Raw genomic sequence first — 22,858 nt, 5'->3', positions numbered from 1 at the left:
ATGCCGAATGAGCAATTTATGGAAGCCATGTACGCCGCCTTTCAAGGGATGGCCTACTAAGCCCAAAATAAACGTCCTGCGGAGGACAGAAAACAGAACTACTTCCGTGAGTACAGACGTAGTTCAATTCTTGCATTCACTAGCGCGGGTGGACCCCAGGAAGGCGAGTATTAGTTCGAATCAGTGTCTAAACATCTAAGTACCATGGGAGTACCGGATGAGTATTGGGTGGAGTTCGCAGCTTTTAAGTTTGAAGGTCCTACAGGTACGTGGTGGAAGCACATTCGGCGAATGCATGATGTAAAGGGGATGACTTGGGAACAATTCGAAGCGCTCTTTAATGAGTAATTCTTTCCCCAAAGTTATCAAGATGAAAAGGCCATGGAATTCATGAGCCTACAGCAAGGGGATATGACGGTGAGGGAATACGAAGCTAAGTTCAATGAGCTATCCCGTTTTGCTCCTTCCTTGATTGAATCGGAGCGCATGAAGTGCCTAAAGTTCGAGAAAGGTCTTAAGGGTGTGATCCGAAAATCAGTGGTAACTTTAGAGCATCGAGTCTATAGTGACCTGGTTGCAGCAGCCATCTCTGTTGAACAAGAGCGCATCGCCTTCCTCCAAGATCGAGAAGCTTCAGGAAGACACCAAAGGAGTAACCGAAAAAGTCGTGATCAGGGGCAAGGTAGTGAGGGAGTGCCTAGTGGTAGCAGTGGCTCTTCGGGAAGTGGGAAGAGTGGACCCTATAGCTTCAAATGCCACCATTGTGGGGAGCTAGGGCATATATAAAGGAATTGTCCTCTTAGGGGTCAATAGGTGAACTAACAGATCCAGTAATCACCGCAAAATCAAAAGGTTATTACTCATAGTCAAGACAGACTTCCACAGTTCATGCCTTTCTATCAGCCTTAGTTGCCTGCACAGATGTCAATTCCTCCTGCACCGATCTTCCGTCCGCCAAACTACTCTTATTTCCGGCCACAAGCTTCCATATCAGTACAGTCTACCCCACTGCAACAACAGTACAGGCCTGGAAACCAGAAACCTAACAACAACGAGAGAGGAAAAGGAAAAGCACCGGGGCAGATGCATACCATGGCCGGGGGAAGTTCTGGAGCTCATGCCGAAACCCCAGTCGTTGAGGGTATGATACCTATCTCTCACTCTTTTGCACGAGTTTTATTCGACACTGGTGCTACGCACTCTTTTGTTTCCACTTCTTTTGTGAAAGTTTTGGGTTTGAAACCCGATGATCTAGAGATTTCAATGTTCATAAACTCTCCATTGGGATGTGTGGAGGTGACTAGCATATGTAGGTCGTGTGTGATCACGATTGGAAGTGAGAAATTAAAGTCAAACTTGATAATCCTTCCCACGAATCAATTTGATGTAGTGCTTGGAATGGATTGGTTGTCAAGATATGGGGCGATTGTTGATTGCCACCGTATGAGAGTTACTTTGACTACCGGTTCTGACACGATAGTAACGTATCAGGGAGATGTTAACCCGGTTACTGAAGAACGACTATTGAGGTATAGTGTCGGGGGACGGCAGAATTTAACATATCTCTCATTCCTTTCGGCATTAGAGGGTGAATCCGGTATCGCCAGGGAAAATGTTGAGGTCCCCGTGGTCGATGAATATGCAGATGTATTCCTTGATAAGTTGCATGGTTTACCGCCTGACCGAGAGATCAAGTTTTGCATCGACTTACTTCCGGAAACGACTTCGATTTCTAATGCTCCATATCGAATGGCGCCTGCGGAGATGAAAGAGCTAAGGAAACAACTCGGAGAGTTGGCAGAAAAAAGATTCATTAGAAACAGCACTTCCCCGTGGGGTGCACCTGTCTTGTTTGCGAAAAAGCACGACGGATCCCTTCGGTTGTGCATAGACTACCGACAATTGAATAGGGTTACCGTGAAGAACAAGTACCCATTGTCGAGGATCGATGAGTTGTTCAATCAGGTAGGAAGATCACGGTATTATTCAAAAATTGACTTGAAATTCGGGTATCATCAGTTGAAGATTAGGGAAGATGATATTCTAAAAACAGCTTTCAGAACTCGCTATGGACATTATGAGTTCTTAGTAATGCCTTTTGGATTGATGAATGCTCCTGCCGCTTTTATGGATTTAATGAATCAAGTACTCTGCCCATATTTAGACCAGTTTTTGATAGTTTTCATTGACAACATCTTGATTTACTCAAAGACTTGGGAAGAGCATGAGCAACATTTGAGAATCGTTCTCCAGACTCTTCAAGAACACCAGCTTTATGCAAAGAATGAGAAATATGATTTCTAGTTGACAGAAGTCAAGTTCTTTGGATATGTTATATCTGGACAAACAATTTCAGTGGATCCCGTAAAAATTGAAACGGTGCTACAATGGAAACGACCGAAGAACGTAGCCGAAATTCGAAACTTTCTAGGACTTGCGGGGTATTATCGACGATTTGTAAAGGATTTCTCGAGTATTGCTGCTCCAATGACTCGGTTGACTAAAAAGGAAGTCAGGTTTGAATGGGATGCCGATTGTGAACATGCATTCCAAGAACTGAGGACTAGGCTAACCAGTGCGACGATTCTGAATAGCGATAAGCCGTACGAGGTGTATTCCGATGCATTAAGACGAGGACTTGGATGTGTTCTGATGCAAAAAGGATATGTTGTGGCCTATGCATCTCAACAACTGAAGCCACGTGAGCAGAACTACCACACGCATGATCTAGAGTTAGCAGCAGTAATTTTTGCTCTCAAGATATGGAGATGCTACCTCTATGGAGTAAAATTTCAGATCTTCTCCGATCATAAGAGTCTAGAGTATCTGTTCACTCAGAAGGACTTAAATCTGAGACAGAGAAGATGGATGGAATACATGAAGGATTATAACTTCACTTTGCAGTATCATCCTGGAAAAGCCAACGTGGTAGCAGACGCTCTCCGTAGAAAGACTCCAGGAATTCTAACATCTTTGGCATTAGAAGATTGGAAACATAGTGCAATTGTAGGTGACTATGATCTTCAGCATTATGAGGATTCTAACCAAGCTATGGTGTACAACTTGGTTTCAACGCCAACTCTTATACAGCAAGTCAAGCAGAACCAATGGCAGGATTCACATCTTCAGGGAATTTAGACTCGAGTTCAGAATGGAGAAAAACTAGACAAATGAAATATTCGGAAAGATGAAACGCTCTACTTCAGGAATCGCCTTGCCGTTCCTCAAGTGGATGAGATAAAGAAGACAATCCTTCATGAAACTCACAAATCGAGATTCGCTATTCACCTTGGGAGTACCAAGATGTATCAAGATCTCAAAAGGCAGTATTGGTGGAGAGGTATGAAGAAGGATGTTCGCCAATACGTGTCAGAATGTACGACTTGTCTTCGAGTCAAGGCTGAACATTGGAAACCTGCTGGAGAACTGCAGCCTCTTCCTGTTCCTGGATGGAAGTGGGAACACATTACGATGAATTTTCTGATGGGATTGCCGAAGACTGAACATCGGCATGATGCCATATGGGTCGTTGTGGATAGGTTAACGAAGTCCGCGCACTTCATTCCTTTTCGTGCGACGTATTCTAGGAAAGTTCTAGCAGAGTTGTATCTGGAACACGTTGTTAGACTTTACGGAGTTCCGTTGTCTATCACATCAGATCGTGACACTCGTTTCAACGCTAGATATTGGAGAAATTTCCAAGAAACCATGGGAACCGACCTAAATTTCAGCACCGCATTTCATCCTCAGACCGACGGACAATCTGAAAGAGTTATTCAGATATTATAGGACATACTTCGTGCTTGCATTCTAGATTTTGGTGGAAACTGGAAGAAGTATCTCCATTTAGCTGAGTTCGCCTACAACAATAGTTATCAGAGTAGCATTGGGATGGCACCATTCGAGGCGTTGTATGGCAGACTTTACAGATCGTCAGTTTGTTAGCTTGAGTCAGAAGATCGACTGACCCTTGGACCAGATGTTATCCACGGGAATAATGAGAAAATAGCCGTGGTTCGAGAACGACTGATAACGGCTCAGAGTCGTCAGAAGAGTTATGCTGACAGGAGGCGTAGACCCTTAGAGTTCTCAGAGGGTGATTTTGTCTTGTTAAGAGTCTCCGCGCAAAGGAGTTACTCGTTTTGGTGTGAAGGGAAAACTCGCGTCGAGGTACATCGAGCCCTTTCAGATCACGCAACGGGTCGGTGTCATTGCTTACCGCCTTGATCTTCCTCCAGAATTGTCTCACGTGCACAATGTGTTCCATATTTCTATGCTTCGAAAGTGTCAACCCGATCCAGAAGTTATTGTGCAATGGTATGACGTGCCGATCCAATATGACACGACTTACGAGAAAGCACCCGTACAGATTCTTGACCGGAAGATGAAAAGCTTATGTCGACGTGAGATACCGTTAGTGAAGGTGTTGTGGTAACACCATGGCGTTGAGGAAGCAACGTGGGAATTGAAAATGATGATGCAGGAATGATATCCGTATTTGTTCATATCGTGAGGTAAATTTCAATTTCGGTGACGAAAGTAGAATGTAACGCCCTTCGGAATTAAACTTGTTTAATTATGATAATTGTGGTTTATTAGTGTGCCTAAATTTATTTTTTTAATTAATCATGAACTTCTAAATTTATTTTTAGTATTTGTAATTTCACCCCTATTTATTTTATTTATTTTTCCTTAATATTTTTTTCAATTTTCTTTTCCTTCTATTTCTCCTTTTCCTTTTCCCTTATTTCTTTTCTCTTTCTCTTCCTCACATTACTCTCCCTCTCTCTCTCTGTCTCGACACACTCTCTCTCTCTCCCTATCAGTCTCTCGAGCTCACTCTCCCTCTCTCTATCTCGAGCTCTCTTTCTCTCTCTCTCCCTCTCCCGTTCATCTCTCTCTCTCTCAAAGTTTCCTTTCTCAAGGGCCGGATTTAAACTAAAAACGGAGGTTTTCAAGAGGTTTTCAACATCAAAGCTTAGATCGAGGTAAAACTCTTTAAAACTTACTTTAAATTTTCAGATTTAGCCTTATGGAACTCGTTTTAGTCGAGTTGTGATTTTTGGTTTAGATTTCATTTTCGAATGAATTTCGAATGCATTTTGATGAAACCTTGATGAAAATTGGGAGTTTTTGATTCTTTAGACCCTAATTATTGATTTGAAACTAGATCTATACATTTCCCTTGAGAATATGTCGAAATCGAATCTAAAATTTCAGGATTTGGCTTTGTTTCACGCGGATTGGCCATGGCTAGCCCTGGAACTCTTCCCCACCGGTCGACCGGTCCCGGTCCGGTCGACCGGTCACCACTCCACCGGCCGACTGGTGGAGTTACACTCCTCTGTCACCGGTCGACCGGTTCCTACTGAACCCGACCCTGAACAACCCAAAAACTCTAATCTGACCACGAAATTCGATGTGGAATTGACCTAACCTCATTTGAGAACTCAAAATGAGTGAATCTCCATTGACAAAGAATCATGATTTGAATTAAGAATTGTTTATGAACATTGATTTTGAACTATGGCACACTAATATGATACAATTGCATCTAATTAAGCGAGAATGTTTGGTGAGAAAGATCAAACTCTAAATTATTAATTTTGATGGAAAAGTTAGTGGCACGATTGGAATCGGAGCCTCAAAGGCAAGCGGAGCTAGGGCTACGTGAAGATAACCACACGTTTGACATCCGAGAGGTAGGATATCCTTGTCCATATCCTTGTTAGCCTTACTTTAAATGATTTTGGCCAATGAAAATATTTTAGAACAAAACATGTTTAAAGAAAAGGATTTCAGAGGAATAGCATAAGAATGCTATTAAGTTTTCCAATGATTTTGGAAATGAGATTTTAAAAAATATCATTTCTTAAAATGAAATATTTTAAGGAATGATACAACGCATGGTGACCACAGAGATCGGGATGTGGGAATCGCATCCTTGGGGGCAGGTCCCGAAACCCGTACGGATCCACTTCTTGTTTAGTGGAACAATGGCTCTGCACTTTTCACTAGACAAACATTTTTACAGCTTCTTGTTTAGTGGTATGATGAGCTGCACACTTTCATTATACAGATATTTTCTACTATGTGAGTATTTCCTTTTCTAAAAAGGGATGACCGATTCCGGGTGTATATCTTCAGACCGTGAGTACCTTTATTTTAAATGATGTATAAAATTATATCTTACTAGGCCTTTCGCTCACTTTTCTTGTTTTCAAATATATTAAACCCCTCCAGGCGACGCGAGGAGTAGTGCGGAGTAGATAGCTACTACCGATGACGTGGACTTGACCTCAGAAAGTGAAGAGTTGTCTTTTCTCTTATCTTTTATCTCAAGGCATGTATAAAATATTATGGATTATAAACTTAAATACTACTAGACTGTGGTTGATGTCGCATTTACTTTTATTTATATTCATGTATGCCTAATACTTGTGAGAATTCCTGACTTGATACCAAGGACGTGGTTTTAAACTGGTTTGGTTGGAAATTCCACCACCCTTCTTGAAATTAAATTTCTCTTGAATACATGGGCTTGTTTGGAAATACCTGAATGTTTTAGAATTTGAAAAATTAAAATATTTATAACATTATTTGCTAATCATTCTCTTAAACAGGTTTAAGTTTCTAAATAAGCCCGCACGTCACTAACCCCGGTTTGAGGGCATGACAGAAAAGAATGAGAGAAGACGATTCTACGAAGGAGAGAAGGATTCGTTCAAGAACGGAGTTCAACTTCAAATTAACCAAACAGTTTTATTCTTTCCTAAATTTCTTATGTTAATTATTATTGTTATTATGTTTTCTTTTTCAATTATGTTCTAAATTTCTAGACTAGGGCTGTAGCCCAGACATGAATATTTGATTTCATTTATTTTCTTTTAATGAAGTTTATTCTTTAAGAGTTTTCCATTTACGAATGTGTTTCTTTTATTGTTCTTAATGCTTTCAATAAACTAATCACTTATTGAATTGAATTGAAAACCTAAAATGAAATCCCAGAAGGAGATTTTTAGGAATAGTTTCTAATAAAAGAAACCGAAAAGTGCGTAGGACATCGAGAGATAGTAATACGACTTGTGAGAGTAATTTTAGAAAAATCAAAGAACTCAATGAATTTCTAGGATTGTGGGATTCACATCTAGCGACAGTGAATTTACATGTTAGAAATATTTTTAATAGCATCCCCAAAAGGACTATTAGATAAATTAGGGTTTTTCGTTCTACTACATGAATGAGAGGCGATGTTAGCAAATAATTGTAATTGAATATGAATTGTCTTGGTGAAACTTGTATGCTCTAGTGTTTTCTTTGCATTGATCTCTTTTCATAATTATTTTGCATATAATTTGTGTTAATTTATTTTGCTTTCTTTTCAGTTTTAATCTTTTATAGAGATTTTATTTGTCTAGATAAAGTTAATAATATCAATTTCAGTAATTGTTAAGCTAGTCTCCGTGGGAACGATATCTTATTCACTCATTATATTACTTGTACGATTCGTTACGCTTATGAAAAATAACATCAAGCTTTTGGCGCCGTTGCCAGGGACTGGCATTAACAATATTGATATCAAGTATTTTTAATTTTAATTTAGACTCTTACGTTCTTTTATTTTCTTGCAAATGTCAGGTGTCTTATAGTGCATGCTACGATCTAAAAGTCTTGAAGTCTTTGATCCTGAGATTGAGTGGACTTTCAGAAGACGTAAGCGGGAAAAGAAGAAAGAAAAGATGGTGGTCGTTGATATGGCAGAAAGAGAACCTGACACTAAGGCTGTGGAGAATTATTCTACCCCCGATGTTACCGGGATACCGTCGAGCATTGCTACTCTGGCTATTCAAGCCAACAACTTTGAATTGAAACCGGCGATCATCTCCATGATTCAAAACTCTTGTCAGTTTGCGGGTTTGCCTAGTGAAGATCCTAATGCTCATATCACACATTTCTTGCAATAGTGCGATACCATGAAGTTCCAAGGAGTCTCAGAGGATGCTATAAGATTGAGACTGTTTAGCTTTTCTCTCATAGACAAGGCTTGGAGTTGGCTTTATTCTCATCCCTCAAATCACTTCACCACTTGGAATGATCTTGCTCAGAAGTTCTTGGCTAAGTATTTTCCTCCATCCAAGACCATTCAGATGAGAAATGAAATTACTAATTTTGTGCAACATGACAGGGAGACTTTATCATAAGCTTGAGAGAGATTTCAAGAGTTGTGCAAGAGATGTCCTCAACATGAGGTGCAAAAATGGATGCAGATTCAGTATTTCTACAACGGTTTAGATTTGAGCAATGCAAAATTAGTGGATGTTGCTGCAAGAGGTGCATTGATGAGAAAGATTGTGGAAGAGGCTTTTAATCTTCTAGATGAGATGGCTGCAAATGATTACAAGTATCCAAAGGAGCGAACTATGGTGAGCCAAGTGTCTGCTTTGGTGAAGAAACTGGACAATAGGGAGGTGAATTCGGTGCATATTCCAACTTCTTGTTGTGAATATTGTGGAGCCAATCATGAAAATGGGAGTTGTATATATGTGGCGGAGCAAGCTAATTACGTGGGGAATTTCAATAGGCAGCAATGGAACCCAAATTTATACACCTATCACCCCAGTTCTAGGAATCATCCAAATTTCTCTCACAGGAACATTCAGAATGTCTTGAATCCTCCTCCAGGGTTTGTGCAACAAGAGAAGAAGACTTCATTGGAATTGATGTTTTCTCAATTCATGTTGACTACTAAGCAACATATGGATGATACTAAGCAATACATGGCTATGACAGACACTTTGTTGAGTAGTCAAGCAGCAACAATCAGAAACTTAGAAGTGCAAATGAGGCAGTTGGCAAGTTCTAGTTCAACAAGGCAACAAGGCTCTCTTCCAAGTGATACCATTCCTAATCCTAAAGAGCAATGCAGAGCTATTTCTACAAGGAGTGGTTTGCAACTAGAGGATCCACAAGTGAAGTCAAGTACAGAGAAGAAGCAACTGCATGATGACAAAGATACAAAAGAGAAAGTACGAGAGGAGATTGAAAAGAAAGATTTGCCGGTAGAAACACATGAGCCAAGAATTCTGTTTCCGCAAAGATTGCAGAAGAAGAATTTGGATAAGCAATTTGCCAAATTCTTAGAAGTGTTTAAGAAGCTCCACATCAACATCCCATTTGCAGAGGCCTTAGCTCAAATGCCAACGTCTGTGAAGTTCATGAAGGTCGTCCTCTCTAACAAGAGGAAGTTGGAAAATTTTGACTGAGGAATGTAGTGCCATCATTCAGAGGAAGCTGCCACAAAAACTGAAGGATCCAAGTAGTTTTACTATACCATACACTATTGGAAACTCCTACTTTGGAAAGGTATTATGTGATCTTCGAGCGCATAAACCTCATGCCATTATCAGTCTTTCGGAGGTTGGGGTTAGGAGAACCGAAGGCTACTACAGTTTCACTACTAATGGCAGATCATTCTGTAAAATACCCACGGGGCATCATTGAAGATGTTTTGGTAAAAGTGGATAAATTCATCTTTCCAGCAGACTTCATTGTACTTGATATGGAGGAGGATGCGGACATTCCCATTATCCTTGGAAGACCCTTTTTAGCAACAGGAAGGACGCTTATTGATGTGCAACGAGAAAAACCCACAATGAGGGTGCAAGATGAGCAAGTTACTTTCAACGTGTTCAAAGCCATGAAACTACCGACTGAGGCAGCGGGGTGCTTTCGAATGGATGTGATTGGAGAACTTGTTGGGGATATGATTAAGATGAAAGGATTAGATGATGAACCGGAAGCATGTTTGGTGAGATCTTTGACTACAGTAATGATAGACGATGAGGAAGACAATGAGTTTGTGAAGTTTCTTGTAGCATCACCTCCACATCCTTTTATGAAGACTCCCCCCCTTGAAGAGATTAATCCAAGCAAACAACGGTTAATTCCTTCTATTGAAAAGCCACCTGCATATAGCTTAAACCTCTACCATCACATTTAAGGTATGCTTATCTCGGTGAATCTTCTACTCTTCCGGTTATTATTTCTGCTTCCTTGAATCAAGAAGAGCAAGATAAACTGTTGCGAGTTTTGCGAGCTCATAAAACGGCTTTGGGATGGCCGTTGGCAAGACATAAAAGGTATTAGTCTGTCGATTTGCATGCATAAAATTTTGATGGAAGAGAATTGCAAAACAGTTGTTCAACCTCAACGACGATTGAATCCTGTACAAATGGTTATGAAGGAGGTGTTGAAATGGTTAGATGCCGGGATTATCTACCCAATTTTCGATAGCTCTTGGGTAAGTCCTGTACAATGTGTTCCTAAGAAAGGTGGGATGACAGTGGTTAAGAATGAAGCCAATGAGCTAATTCCAACAAGAACGGTGACAGGATGGAGAGTGTGTATGGATTACCGAAGACTAAACGATGCCACTCGAAAAGACCACTTTCTGCTTCCTTTTATTGACCAAATGTTGGATAGGCTTGCAAACCACACCTTCTATTGCTTTCTAGATGGTTACTCCAGATACAATCAAATAGCCATCACTCCTGAAGATCAAGAGAAGACTACATTTACATGCCTCTATGGTGCTTTTGTTTTTCGGAGGATGCCATTTGGGTTATGTAATGCTCCCGCCACTTTTCAACGATACATGATGGCTATTTTCTCGGATATGGTAGAAAGGATTTTAGAGATATTCATGGATGACTTCTCCGTATTTGATGATACTTTTGATCTTTGCTTGGCAAATCTTAAGTTAGTGTTGCAACGGTGTGAGGAGACAAATCTAGTACTCAATTGGGAGAAGTGTCACTTTATGGTGACCGAGGGAATTGAATTGGGACACAAGATATCCAAAAAAGGGATCGAGGTAGATCGTGTGAAGATAGAAGTAATTGAAAAGCTTACGCCCCCAAGCTCAGTAAAAGTAATAAGGAGTTTTCTTGGGCATGCAGGGTTCTATAGGAGATTTATCAAAGACTTCTCTAAGATTGCAAAGCCTTTGTGTGACCTTTTGGTGAAGGATGTTCCATTTGAATTTACGGATGCATGTTTGGAAGCTTTTAATATTTTAAAGAGGAAGCTCATCTCAGCGCCTATACTTGCTACACCGGATTGGAATCTTCCATTCGAAATTATGTGTGACGCGAGTGACTATGCCGTAGGAGCGGTTCTTGGGCAAAGGAAGAACAAGTTGCTTCATGTGATTCATTATGCAAGTCGCACGTTGAATGATGCTCAAGAGAACTATGCGACAACCGAAAGGAGTTACTTGCCATTGTCTTCTCTTTTGACAAATTCCGGCCATACTTGATTGGGTCCAAGGTGAATGTCTATACGGATCATGCCGCTATCAAGTATTTGTTTGCTAAAAAAGATGCTAAGCCAAGACTTATCCGGTGGATATTGTTGTTGCAAGAATTTGATTTGGAGATCAAGGATAAGAAGGGAGCGGAAAACGTGGTTGCCGACCATTTGTCACGGTTGGAAAAAGAAGATGAAAGACCGGATGATCAAGTGCCCATTAATGAATCTTTTCCCGATGAGAAAGTGCTAGGAATCCAATCATCTAGTGTGCCATGTTATGCCGACTATGCTAACTACCGTGCTTGGAACATAGTGCCCACCGATTTCACCTATCAACAACGCAAGAAGTTTTTTGCTGATGTCAAGCATTATTTTTGGGATGATCCGTTTCTTTATAAGCTGTGCCCCGGCCAAATTATAAGACGTGTTCCGGAGGAGGAAATGGGAAGCATTCTTAGGCATTGTCATGAGTTGGCGTGTGGAGGCCATTTCGGCGGCTAAGATTCTTCAATGCGGATTTTATTGGCCAACTCTTTTCAAGGATGCTCACTCCTTTGTGGCGGCATGTGATCGATGCCAAAGGACCAGTAATATTTCAAAGAGACATGAGATGCCCCTTTATAATATTTTAGAGGTGAAAGCATTTGATGTTTGGAGCATTGACTTCATGGGGCCTTTCCCCCATCGTTCTCCAATCTCTACATCTTAGTAGCTGTGGATTATGTTTCCAAGTGGGTGGAAGCCGTTGCCTTACCTACCAACGATGCTAAAGTTGTGCTTAATTTCTTGAGAAGACATTTGTTTACAAGATTCGGTACTCCTCGAGCAATTATAAGTGATGAGGGCACACACTTTTGTAATAAGTTGTTTGCCGCGCTACTTGTTAAATATGGAGTAACTCATAAGGTGGCTACCGGATATCATCCTCAAACTAGTGGGCAAGTGGATGTGTCTAATCGAGAAGTGAAGCGGATTTTGGAGAAGACGGTGAATGCAAATCGTAAAGATTGGTCCAAGCGGCTTGATGATGCACTTTGAGCTTACCGGACGGCCTATAAGACTCCACTACGTATGCCTCCTTATCAAAGTGGTATTTGGAAAATCTTGTCATTTGCCAGTGGAATTGGAGCATCATGCTTATTGGGTTGTTAAGGCGTTGAATTTTGATGATCAACTAGTAGGAGAGAAGCGGCTCTTGCAATTAAATGAGCTTGATGAATTCCAGAATTTGGCTTATGAGAGCTCACGTATTTACAAAGACGTGAATTTCATCCGGGCCAGAAAGTACTACTCTACAATTCTCGTCTCCATCTTTTTCCTGGGAAATTAAAGTCAAGATGGTCAGGACCGTTTGTGATCACACAAGTAATTCCCCATGGAGCTGTTGAGATAGAGCACAATGAGAGGGGAAAATTCAAAGTCAACGGTCAACGACTCAAACACTATATAGATGGACGGTTTGCTAGTCAAGAAACAGTTATCACACTCCAAGATCCTTAAATTGAAGCTGAGTCGGGCTAAGGACGTTAAATTAAGCGCTTATTGGGAGGCAACCCAACTTTAATGGAGTTTTTGAGGATTTAGTGTCTCTTTTGTATAATTAGAAAAAATAAATAAATAAGAAAGTCAACGCCGCAGCACCCACATAGAGAGTCGCGGCGCCCGTTAACTCCCAGCTAAAAACCAAGGAGCACAGCGCCGCGGCGCCAGGATAACAGAGCCGCGGCACTAGGATAACAGAGCCGCGGCGCTAATTCGTGGCAGGGTGTTTAAACCACTTGAAATCGCAACTTGGCAGCCTCCACACCCTAATTCCGCCCCTCTTTCATCCCTATCTATCAATTTGCCAAGGAGACCGGCCTAATTCCCCAACATTCCACCACAAATCCACCTCCATCTCCATCAAACTCCATCATTCCTCTTCAGATTTATCAAGTTTGGGGGTATTTGGTCTTCGCAAGTGGAGTGCACAGTTTGGGCAGACTTTGGGCGTGATTGTATGGTTTCTTTGCCCATTCTCTAATCAAGTTGTGCTCCCACTCACACTAAGATTTTTGTACAAAAATAACGTATTGCTCATGAATTCGTGTGAAATTCCTTGCTTCAATGTGGTGATGAATTGAACATTGTTATGAGATATTAGGGTTTTGTGCGTCACTGATAATAGCTTGTGGGTGCCGGATTTGCGTTTTTGCGCAATTTGATTGCCTTTTAAGGATAGCAAAGGTGTTTTATTGATTCGGTGTGCATTAAGAATAAATTGCCCACCAAGTGTTCGATAATTTGCCTGAGTGGCGTGATTGGTGTGATTAGGGTGGCGTAATTACCATTTGGTGTTATTGTGGCGTTTGTGGTATACGGGAGCAATGACACCAAAAAAGAAAGCTATTGCTCATAAGGACTATAACTCGCACTATTTCAAAAGCAAAGATGCCTATCAACGATTTATTTCAGGCATAGCTTCGAAGAATCTCATTTCTGAATGCGGCTTCACTCTGGATCATGGCCTAATCTTCGACAATATCCAAGCATAGGGATGGCAGGACTTTGCTAAAAAGCCAAAAGCGGCAGTTATCCCGCTTGTCCGCAAATTTTACGCAAATGCGTTGGAGCATAATGCCAATGGAGTTTATGTATAGGGTGAAACAATGTCTTTTGATTCCAAGTCCATTAACCAAATTTATAACCTCCCACATTCAGAACGATGACTACTCGATGCTAATGAGTGAGGAAACTGATTGGGAGGTGGTTATTCACCGAATGACTCAAGCAGGCATAGAATGGAGAAGAACTCGGACTGGGACACCAAAAGACTTTCCGGCTAGTGCTTTAACACGAGAAGGAAAGGCATAGAACTATTTTATTTTTTCTCATCTTTTGCCAAGCACTCAGTACAGCAAAGTCACAAAGGAACGGGCTGGTTTAATGTATGCAATCATGGATGGCATATCAATTAATGTGGGACAGATCATTCACTAGGCAATTATTAAGGTCATTCGAGCTACTACAACTGTTGGTCTGGCATTCCCATGTCTGATTACCACTCTCTGCAATCTTGTGGATGTCGAATGGGAAAATACCGAGCAACTACTCCCGAAGCCGGACATTGACGAGAGCGTTATGGATAGTTATCAGAGTTGGGAAGATGACGTCGACGCAGTCGGTGAACATTATGACGCTTTAGACCCATCAACATCCGGTCCCACTACAGTCCCTAGTCCACCAAGGTCACCCCGAAGAACTCGCACTCGGACCACCCCAGCTACTTCTCAGGAAGCCCCAGTCGAACATCCTGAATCACACTATAGGCAAGCATTGCACAATCTACATCACGAGTTCCGACAACAAGCAACTTGGCAAACTAATTCCGTGCTCCTTATGGCTCAAATGATCGGACAATATGTTGGTGCACCACCACCTTGGCTCACTCCCCCACCTGTGTTTCCCATTTTCCCGCCAACTTCGGGAAACAATGATGATGATGATGGCGAGGGCGCTTGACATGGCCCTTGCCCAGGTACGTCCTCTGCGCTTCTATTCTCTTTATTACAACATTGAGGACAATGTTTCTATTTAAGTTTGGGGGGATTGTTTCTTTCATTCGTATAATAGGTTAGCTGAGTTTAGTGTTTTATTTTTTATTTTTTTTTTTTTCGTCCATTCATTCATTTTATTGTTTATCCATTTAAAAAAAAAAAAAAGTAAAAGTGACAACACCAAGACCGATGATGAGATTGGTTTTGCTTGCTTCTAGCTTGGGAGAAATTGATGAATATTGTTTTTGTGTGTGTGCTTGATCCTCTTTGTTAATTCTTGCTTTGCCTGGGACTCTATACCATTCTGAGCACTAGCTTAAATTTGTTAATCATTTTGCTTACTTGGAGAAAGATTATGTGACCTAAGCAAACTCTTTGATCTCACAAAAATTCTAGAACCGGTTTGATTGTCACTTGAGGTGAAATCCTAGGACACACCATATTAGAGAAGGGATTTAGGCCATGTTTGGATCGTTTGAGCCTTTCAAGCCAACCCGTGCATAATACATATCCCTAGTACCCCTTTTGAGGTTGTTTTGACCTTTTTCTTTGTCACCTGTAATTGGACCTAGCTTTAACTAATACTCCCTCATTTGACCATTCACTTCTGTGCATATGATCATTAGAGAAGAATATTAGAGCTACATTACAATTTTGGGAGGATGGGAGGAGCTTGGAAGAAGAAGAAAAAAAAAATTTTGAAGGACGACAACTTAGACACCCCACTTTGTGCGCTCAAGTAAAGAAATAAGTTTGGGGGTGTGGAAAAAAAAATTAATGATGAATAACGTGGGTTACAAATGGCAGTTCGAAAGCAAGTTTGGGGGAATTAAGGAGAATTGAAGAAGCTCACAAAAAGAACATGGAATGATTGTGTGCACATGAGTGCCTTAAGCCAAAAATAGTATCCATCATCCTACCTTGAACCCAAGCCTCACGTTACAAGTCGAATAAAGTCCTAATGATCCTTGGTATGGTGCTCGTTCTACATTAGTGGAGAGTGATTTGAAAAACCAACCTATGGAGTTCTAAACATTCTCAACTAAGAGATCCATTTTTAAAGAACTTGGGTAGCATAAACTGATCTGAGTGCGGATGGTTGACAGCGAAAAGCTTTACACACACACTCATGGAGCCTTAAGTGAGGTAGAAATTGGCATTAGGATTGAAATTCTACATAGAATATGATTTCTGAAGCTTCTCTTGAGCTACTAACTATGTGGAATCTCTGAGGCAAGATTGTCAAATTATCAACAAGTTGTCACTGGTACTTCGATTCTTTTATTGCTTTGAGGGTTAATTTCTTTATTCTCTTTTCTTTACTTTTCTTTTGCTCAAGGACTAGCAAAATCTCAAGTTTGGGAGTATTTAATATATTGGATTAATGCTTATCTGGATACTTCAAATTGAGTATTATGTTGGTTTTAGAGTAATTTTAATAGCGAATTTATGTGATTTTAATTGGTTTTACAGATTAGCATCATTTGGAGTTCGTAGGCAAGTGTTCAAGTAATTCTTGGAGCTAAATTGATATTTGAGAGCCGCGGCCTTAAAAGATGGCGCCTAGGCTCTGAAATAATTCAGTTGCAGTACAAAAACCCGACAGAAGAGAGCCTAGGCCTTGTGCAGTCGAGCCACGGCGATATTTTACGCAGTGAAGAACTTCTCCACTCAGCGTCGCGGTGCCCAAAACCAGAGCCGCGACACTACTTCAAAGCAAGGCGTATATTTGGCATCTTTCAGGTCAGCGCCACGGCGCCCAAATAATAGGGATGCGGCACTACTTCGAAGATTTTGCCGACTTGAGTTCATTTGAGTTCCAAAAATTTACAAAAATGCCACCACGATTCCAAACACTATAAATAGGATTTTTAGGGTTATTTTCTAGTATCTTTTGGCTAAGAAAAGAAGGAGAGAAGACGACTCTACGAAGGAGAGGAGGATTCGTTTAAGAACGGAGTTCAACTTCAAATTCGCCAAACAGTTTTATTCTTCTTGAATTTCTTATGTTAATTATTATTGTTATTATGTTTTCTTTTTCAATTATGTTCTAAATATCTAGACTAGGACAACAAGTGTAGTCAAGACATGAATATTTGATTTCATTTATTTTCTTTCAATGAAGTTTATTCACTAAGAGTTTTCCATATATGAATGTGTTTCTTTTATTGTTCTTAATGCTTTCAATAAACTGATCACTTATTGAATTGAATTGAAACCCCAGAAGGAGATTTTTAAGAATAGTTTCTAATAAACAGAACCGGAAGGTGCGTAGGACATCGAGAGATAGTAATACGACTTGCGAGAGCAATTTTAGAAAAATCAAAGAACTCAATTAATTTCTAGGATGGTGGGATTCACATCTAGCGATAGTGAATTTACATGTTAGAAATATTTTTAATAGCATCCCCAGAAGGACTATTAGATAAATTAGGGTTTTTCGTTCTACTACATGAATGGGAGGCGATGTTAGCAAATAATTGGAATTGAATATGAATTGTCTTGGTGAAACTTGTATGCTCTAGTGTTTTCTTGCATTGATCTCTTTTCATAATTATTTTGCGTATAATTTGTGTTAATTTATTTTGCTTTCTTTTTAGTTTTAATCTTTTATAGAGATTTTAGTTGTCTAGATAAAGTTAAGAATATCAATTTTAATAATTGTTAAGCTAGTCTCTGTGGGAACGGTATCTTATTCACTCATTATATTACTTGTGCAATTCGTACGCTTGTGAAAAATCACATCATATACCCTCCATTGCATCACTTGAACAATAGTATGTTTTCAATAAAAGATTTCTATTTATTATTGTTGACCAATTTTCATGAGATTTTGAAAGTGTTTTTTGAGCATGGTGTGAAATCTTGTATTTATTATGAACTGAGATATGAGAATGATCATATCCTTGAGGAATAAGAGATTCTAAAATAGGGGCCACATGAAAGAGAATCTAATAACACAAGACTAACGTCATACAAGAGGGCCATAAATGTTAAAGAAGCTCATATAGTTCTTGTGATGCAGGTAAGCTCTATAATTGAAGTTTCAATTGACTGAGCAAGAATGGTCAAAGGTCCCATGACAAGTCTAGAGATTTTAAAATTCGAGATTTGTAATCCTAAGAATTTTTGCTTTGACTATTATTTCAGTAGTGGACATTATTTTTTTTTTTATTATGCAGTATTATTTGTTTTATTTTAGTTAACGTTTCTCTTGAGTTTAGCGATTTTCTAGCTACTAGCTTATGAGGGGCGTTACTGGTAAAGCTGCTAACTCGTGCCCCAGGGCTTTGGCCAGGGTGATAGAATTGTAAAAGGTTTGTTATCCTATTGTACCAGGCATTGTAAAACAAACATAATTGCCATAGGTATTGGGTGCATCCCTAAGGGCTAAAGAAAGCATTCAAATCTTGCCCATTTCCTATCACATAAGATCAACATAATTTCTTTTAAATAGGACATTTAGCAATCATGACTAGCACAGAAGATATAAATAGCTACAAAATACCACAGATCAAACAACTGAATCATAAATTTGGCAATCCGAATGATTTTTTTTTTTTTTTTTTTTTTTTTTTTTGGCTAGAAGACGATCCTAATAAATAAATCAATCATTTACCTGTACAAACTTGGCAAAGCTAGAGCCAAGTGGAGATCCATTATACAGTGCAATGGAAGCCCCATTTAACAGTGAAGCATACACCAGCCAAGGACCCATCATCCACCCCAGATTTGTGGGCCAAGCAACAACATCCCCTTTCTGAATGTCGGTATGGCACCATGCATCTGCGGCAGCTTTAAAAGGAGTTGCATGGGTCCATGGTATTGCCTTTGGCTCCCCTAAACCAAGATTAAACCCAGTTAAGATTGTTTAGACTGAACATATCCTTTGGTTGATTTTGAAGTTCGTATTATGAAAACGCAAGGACCGGAAGAAGCAGGCGCAGCACCTGAATCAGAAGAATACCATATTGTCTAAACAAAGAAAGAACTGACATATCTTGTAAAACGCCAGTTAGGAAAGAAACTTAAGAAATTAGGTTTACAAAATACATATGCGCCAGATTGATGGTTACAATATTTCAATATAACTACCAGTCCCGATGCTATAATTGTAAGGATATAGATGGAACTGCATAAAGCTTCGCTTCATCAAGATAATGAAATCCCACGAAAAGTTGCAAAGTTTTGCATTATTACAATAATCGATAATTTTAAATCAAGGAGATGGGAAACCCCATTTTGCAGATATAAATGTAAGAGGTTTTAAAACTTCACCTGTAGTTCCAGATGAGAAAAGGATATTTGTAAATGCGTCAACTGGTTGCTCTACCGCAGTAAATTCACAATTTCTGCAGATTTGACACGAAAAGTTTCAAATACTAGATTTATGTTACTAGAAATACAGAGCTCCTACAAAGGAAAACTATTAAACTATAATATAAGATGCACGACAAGTTTGCATCATATGCCAGCTGTAGTAAGTACAAAAGAACAACCATGCAGTATTAATGAGATTGTTTTGGTTTGGTACACAAATCTCAACAAAATTTGAATAGAACTGTTCTCCACATCTTGAAAGAAGGAAGGGGGCAATAAAATCATTGTTGATATCACAATATCTAAATACTTAATTCAAACTCAGAGAGTCAAATTTTCTGTTACTTTCTCCCCTAAGTTATTCAAAAGTTTTAAGTTTAACTTCAATGAATAAAAAGCACGCAAATTTTAAAAAATGATTGAGGTAGAATGATTGAATTTGTATTATAAGTTACAAAGATCAGTCAACAAATGTAGGAAGTCAAAAATTAATGTAGGAAAAACAAAATCCATTGAACACACAATAAAAAGTAAACGTATATCAAGCTGGAAATGAATGGTATACATGAAATCTTTTGCTCTTTCTAGAAAATCATGCCAAGCAATATCACCGTGACGTAATTGTGTGCTAAAACTGGATCCCCTTGTAGGAATTACAATTGCCATCGGAGACTGAGGGGTTGTTCTTTTGGAGTATAACTTAAGTGTCGTTTTTGAATTGAATTTGAGTTATAGCTTGAGTTGAAGTTAGAATTTGAATAAAGTTGAGTAAAATTGAATAAAGTTGAAATTTAAAAGAACGTGAACTTAAATAAAGTTGAAACTTAAGTTGTCTTTTTTTGAGTTTTTTGGACAAAAGAACGTGCCCTGAGCTTCCACAACTCGACTGCACGATCGAAGCTATCAGGTGAGATAAACGGTAGATGGGAGCACAAAAAAGACGAAAAAGTTTGCAAAATGGCTTATGACTGATGAGGACTTCACCTATATAAGGGTATAGTTCTTTCACCACGAATGATTAGATCCTGACCACAAGAGGAAATGAATGAAAACTTAAAAATGATAACTGTGGAAAGAAAAAAATGCTGAAGCCCTATGGAAGAAGTGATGTGCAAAAATTATTACGCTCAAGAACTTATTCGTATTAAACACAAATAAGAAAACAGAAATGATATTATAAATCAGGACCTATTTGTGCTGTCCGATCCCCTTCCAAACTTAAATAAATCGAACTTAGAGGTTCAATAGTGATTTCAAATCTTCAGTTTAATTTCAGAATCAGTCTTTTGACGTTTTAATATAAGTCTTTTCCATTTTCCCTTTCTACATAATATTTTCCTTTGTGTATTTTTCCCTTCAAATGACCTACAAATTCTAGAAGTGCAGTCTTTAACTTGCCGTCTTGTTCAAGAAGAAAAGAGGAAATTTGATCATTCATTTGACAAACTCTACATCTAGAAAGGAAACTTAAAACGTAAAAAATAATTACAAACAGGTCTAAGTCCTCAAATAAAGAAATTTCAGGTGAATCGACAAAAAAGATAAAAGATAATGATAGACGTTTAGGCCTTCCACAGAAAGTGCAACAACCTGCGTGAATATGGCTTTAGCTTTTGATATTTTAATTCTTGTTGATATTTCACGAGCAGCAAAACTATCAGCTATAGATACAACAACATAGCCTGCAAGAATAATAGCTAGGTAGATAACGACAGAATGGACATTCATCGGCATATCAATTGCAATTGCAGATCCTCTCTCCAAACCCAGATCTTTGAGTGCACGAGCTACTAACCTTCAAAGTATAACCAAGTGAATTTTAGTTACTTCATGCTACAGATACAAATGGTTAAAAAGTATTCTAACTCTTAAATATTTTAAAGGAACATCAAAACTTTGCCTATCGATAGAAAATTCATTGTAGACATACTAAACCAAAATCTTCAAAACATATGTTTTATTGAGTTTTTTTTTTTTTTTTTTTTTTTTAGTAGATATGTTATATTGAGTTATTTACTCATTAGATTGAAAAAACATCTACTAGCATGACTAGCCTCATAACAACATAAAAATAATCAGGTAAAATCTTTCGCGCTTCAATTCCCCAATAATTTCTTACCTCTATTATCCAGTTCTTAGAAGAGGTCTCTTTCCTCTAAGTAAAAAATATCAGTTCTTTCAACCAACTTCTTTCTTCAGACTTGTTAGGAGAATTATCAATGTAAAACTAAAAGTGTCTAGTAAAATGTTGATGATGTGCGGACATACTAGGTTGCAAACTAAACTAGGTTTTAAGAGATATAAATTATTGGATTAATTACAAAAATTCTCCATGAACTGTACCTCCTGTAACACTTTGCCCCCTATCTTTAAAATGTAACATCCATTCTCCCTGAGCAATGAAATGTTAACAAAAAAAAACCCCTTCTGTTAGGTTTTTTTCAACGGAAATTGACATTTAATTTGTTATTTTGTGATATTTTAGTAGCTCAATAATTAAAAATTTAGTTTAAATTTAAAACTAATTTAAATTTGAACTTTTAATTATGATACATCCATTATTGATTGAATGTAAGTTAAAAGTTTTATGAATCTTTTTTTAGTAGAATAAAAAATTATGATTTTTTTTAATATTCAATTATTAATTTAAATTCAAATTAAATTTTAAACCATAGAATGTCCAAATTACCCTCAAAATAGCAAATTAAACGTCAACTTCAGTTAAAAATTTAATATAGGGGGCTTTTTTGTTAACATTTCATTATTCAAGAGGAAGAGATGTTACATTTTAAAGATCAAGAGGCAAAGTGTTGGTATAATTCAGGGAGAATTTTTGTAATTAATCCTAAATTATTTAGTTATGCAGACATGGACTAAGCACCATGTGTTTATGGGGGATCCAGAGCTACAATATGCACAGAAAGCCACGGTAGTAACTCAACAATCTCGAGGGACCGACCTATACTGTGTAATGGCTTGTATAAGTTTCCAGGAGATTACATCGAAAAACAAAAGCAACTAATACATCTTTTAGAGAATTCCTGATTTTCAAGAAACTTGGTCCCAAATACATAGTAAACAGGATAATGGATATATAATCTTACAAAAATATGAGAATGAGTTTGACGAAACATAGATTACAAGAAATTGGAATCATACCAGACTTCTGAACGCAATTCCTCAAGTGTCATTTTGTTCACAGGCAGATCATCCTTTCCTTCATCGCGCCATACTATCATTGTATCATCCAAACTCCTTTTAGAGTTCACATTCAAACAATTCTTTGCTGGATTCACATATGCTCCAGGAAGCCATTGACCACCCGGACGTGAAACATGCTCTTCTCCTGGCAAATTCTCACGGAAAATACATTCCGGAGGCTTTGAAAAAGATACGTTCATCTCATCGAATATTGTTCTCCAATAGACCTGACGAAGGCCCAAGCCCGGCCCTGGCCCTTATGGACTAGGGCCAGGGCCTGGACCAGGCCTGAGTTTTTCTTCTCAGGCCCGGCCCAGACACGGCCATGCACTGTGCAGGGCCGTGCCTGGCACGGCCCAGGCCCGTGATGGGCCTGGGGTCAAGCGTGTCGTGCCGGCCAGGCACAGCACGTTTGACAACACTATAAATAGGACACACCTTTTATTATATGGTGATACTTATCACCAGTAGTGTCTTTAAAAAATTTTCTA

General features: G+C 38.9%; 1 protein-coding gene and 1 non-coding gene across 2 annotated transcripts in view; both read right to left on the bottom strand.

The window, feature by feature from the left end:
• LOC21405053 (probable acyl-activating enzyme 17, peroxisomal) overlaps window positions 1-22,594 on the bottom strand; it is a gene marked incomplete at its 5' end in the record, with an annotated part of 29,381 nt that extends 6,787 nt beyond the window's left edge. The window contains 7 exons of the mRNA XM_010112433.2: window positions 18,466-18,686; window positions 19,125-19,198; window positions 19,732-19,851; window positions 20,029-20,052; window positions 20,151-20,191; window positions 20,757-20,961; window positions 22,326-22,594. Of these exons, the coding sequence (XP_010110735.2) occupies window positions 18,466-18,686; window positions 19,125-19,198; window positions 19,732-19,851; window positions 20,029-20,052; window positions 20,151-20,191; window positions 20,757-20,961; window positions 22,326-22,594 (954 nt within the window). The remainder of the gene's footprint in view (window positions 1-18,465; window positions 18,687-19,124; window positions 19,199-19,731; window positions 19,852-20,028; window positions 20,053-20,150; window positions 20,192-20,756; window positions 20,962-22,325) is intronic.
• Window positions 8,146-8,251, bottom strand: LOC112094366. The gene has a single exon (XR_002903497.1). It is a non-coding gene; the product is annotated as a small nucleolar RNA R71 (small nucleolar RNA).
• Window positions 22,595-22,858: the final 264 nt, after the last annotated feature.

The sequence above is a fragment of the Morus notabilis genome, unplaced genomic scaffold (assembly GCF_000414095.1).
Source record: "Morus notabilis unplaced genomic scaffold, ASM41409v2 Scaffold16, whole genome shotgun sequence".
In the NCBI taxonomy this organism is placed as follows: Eukaryota; Viridiplantae; Streptophyta; class Magnoliopsida; order Rosales; family Moraceae; genus Morus; species Morus notabilis.
This window is presented reverse-complemented; position numbering and strand designations above follow the sequence as displayed.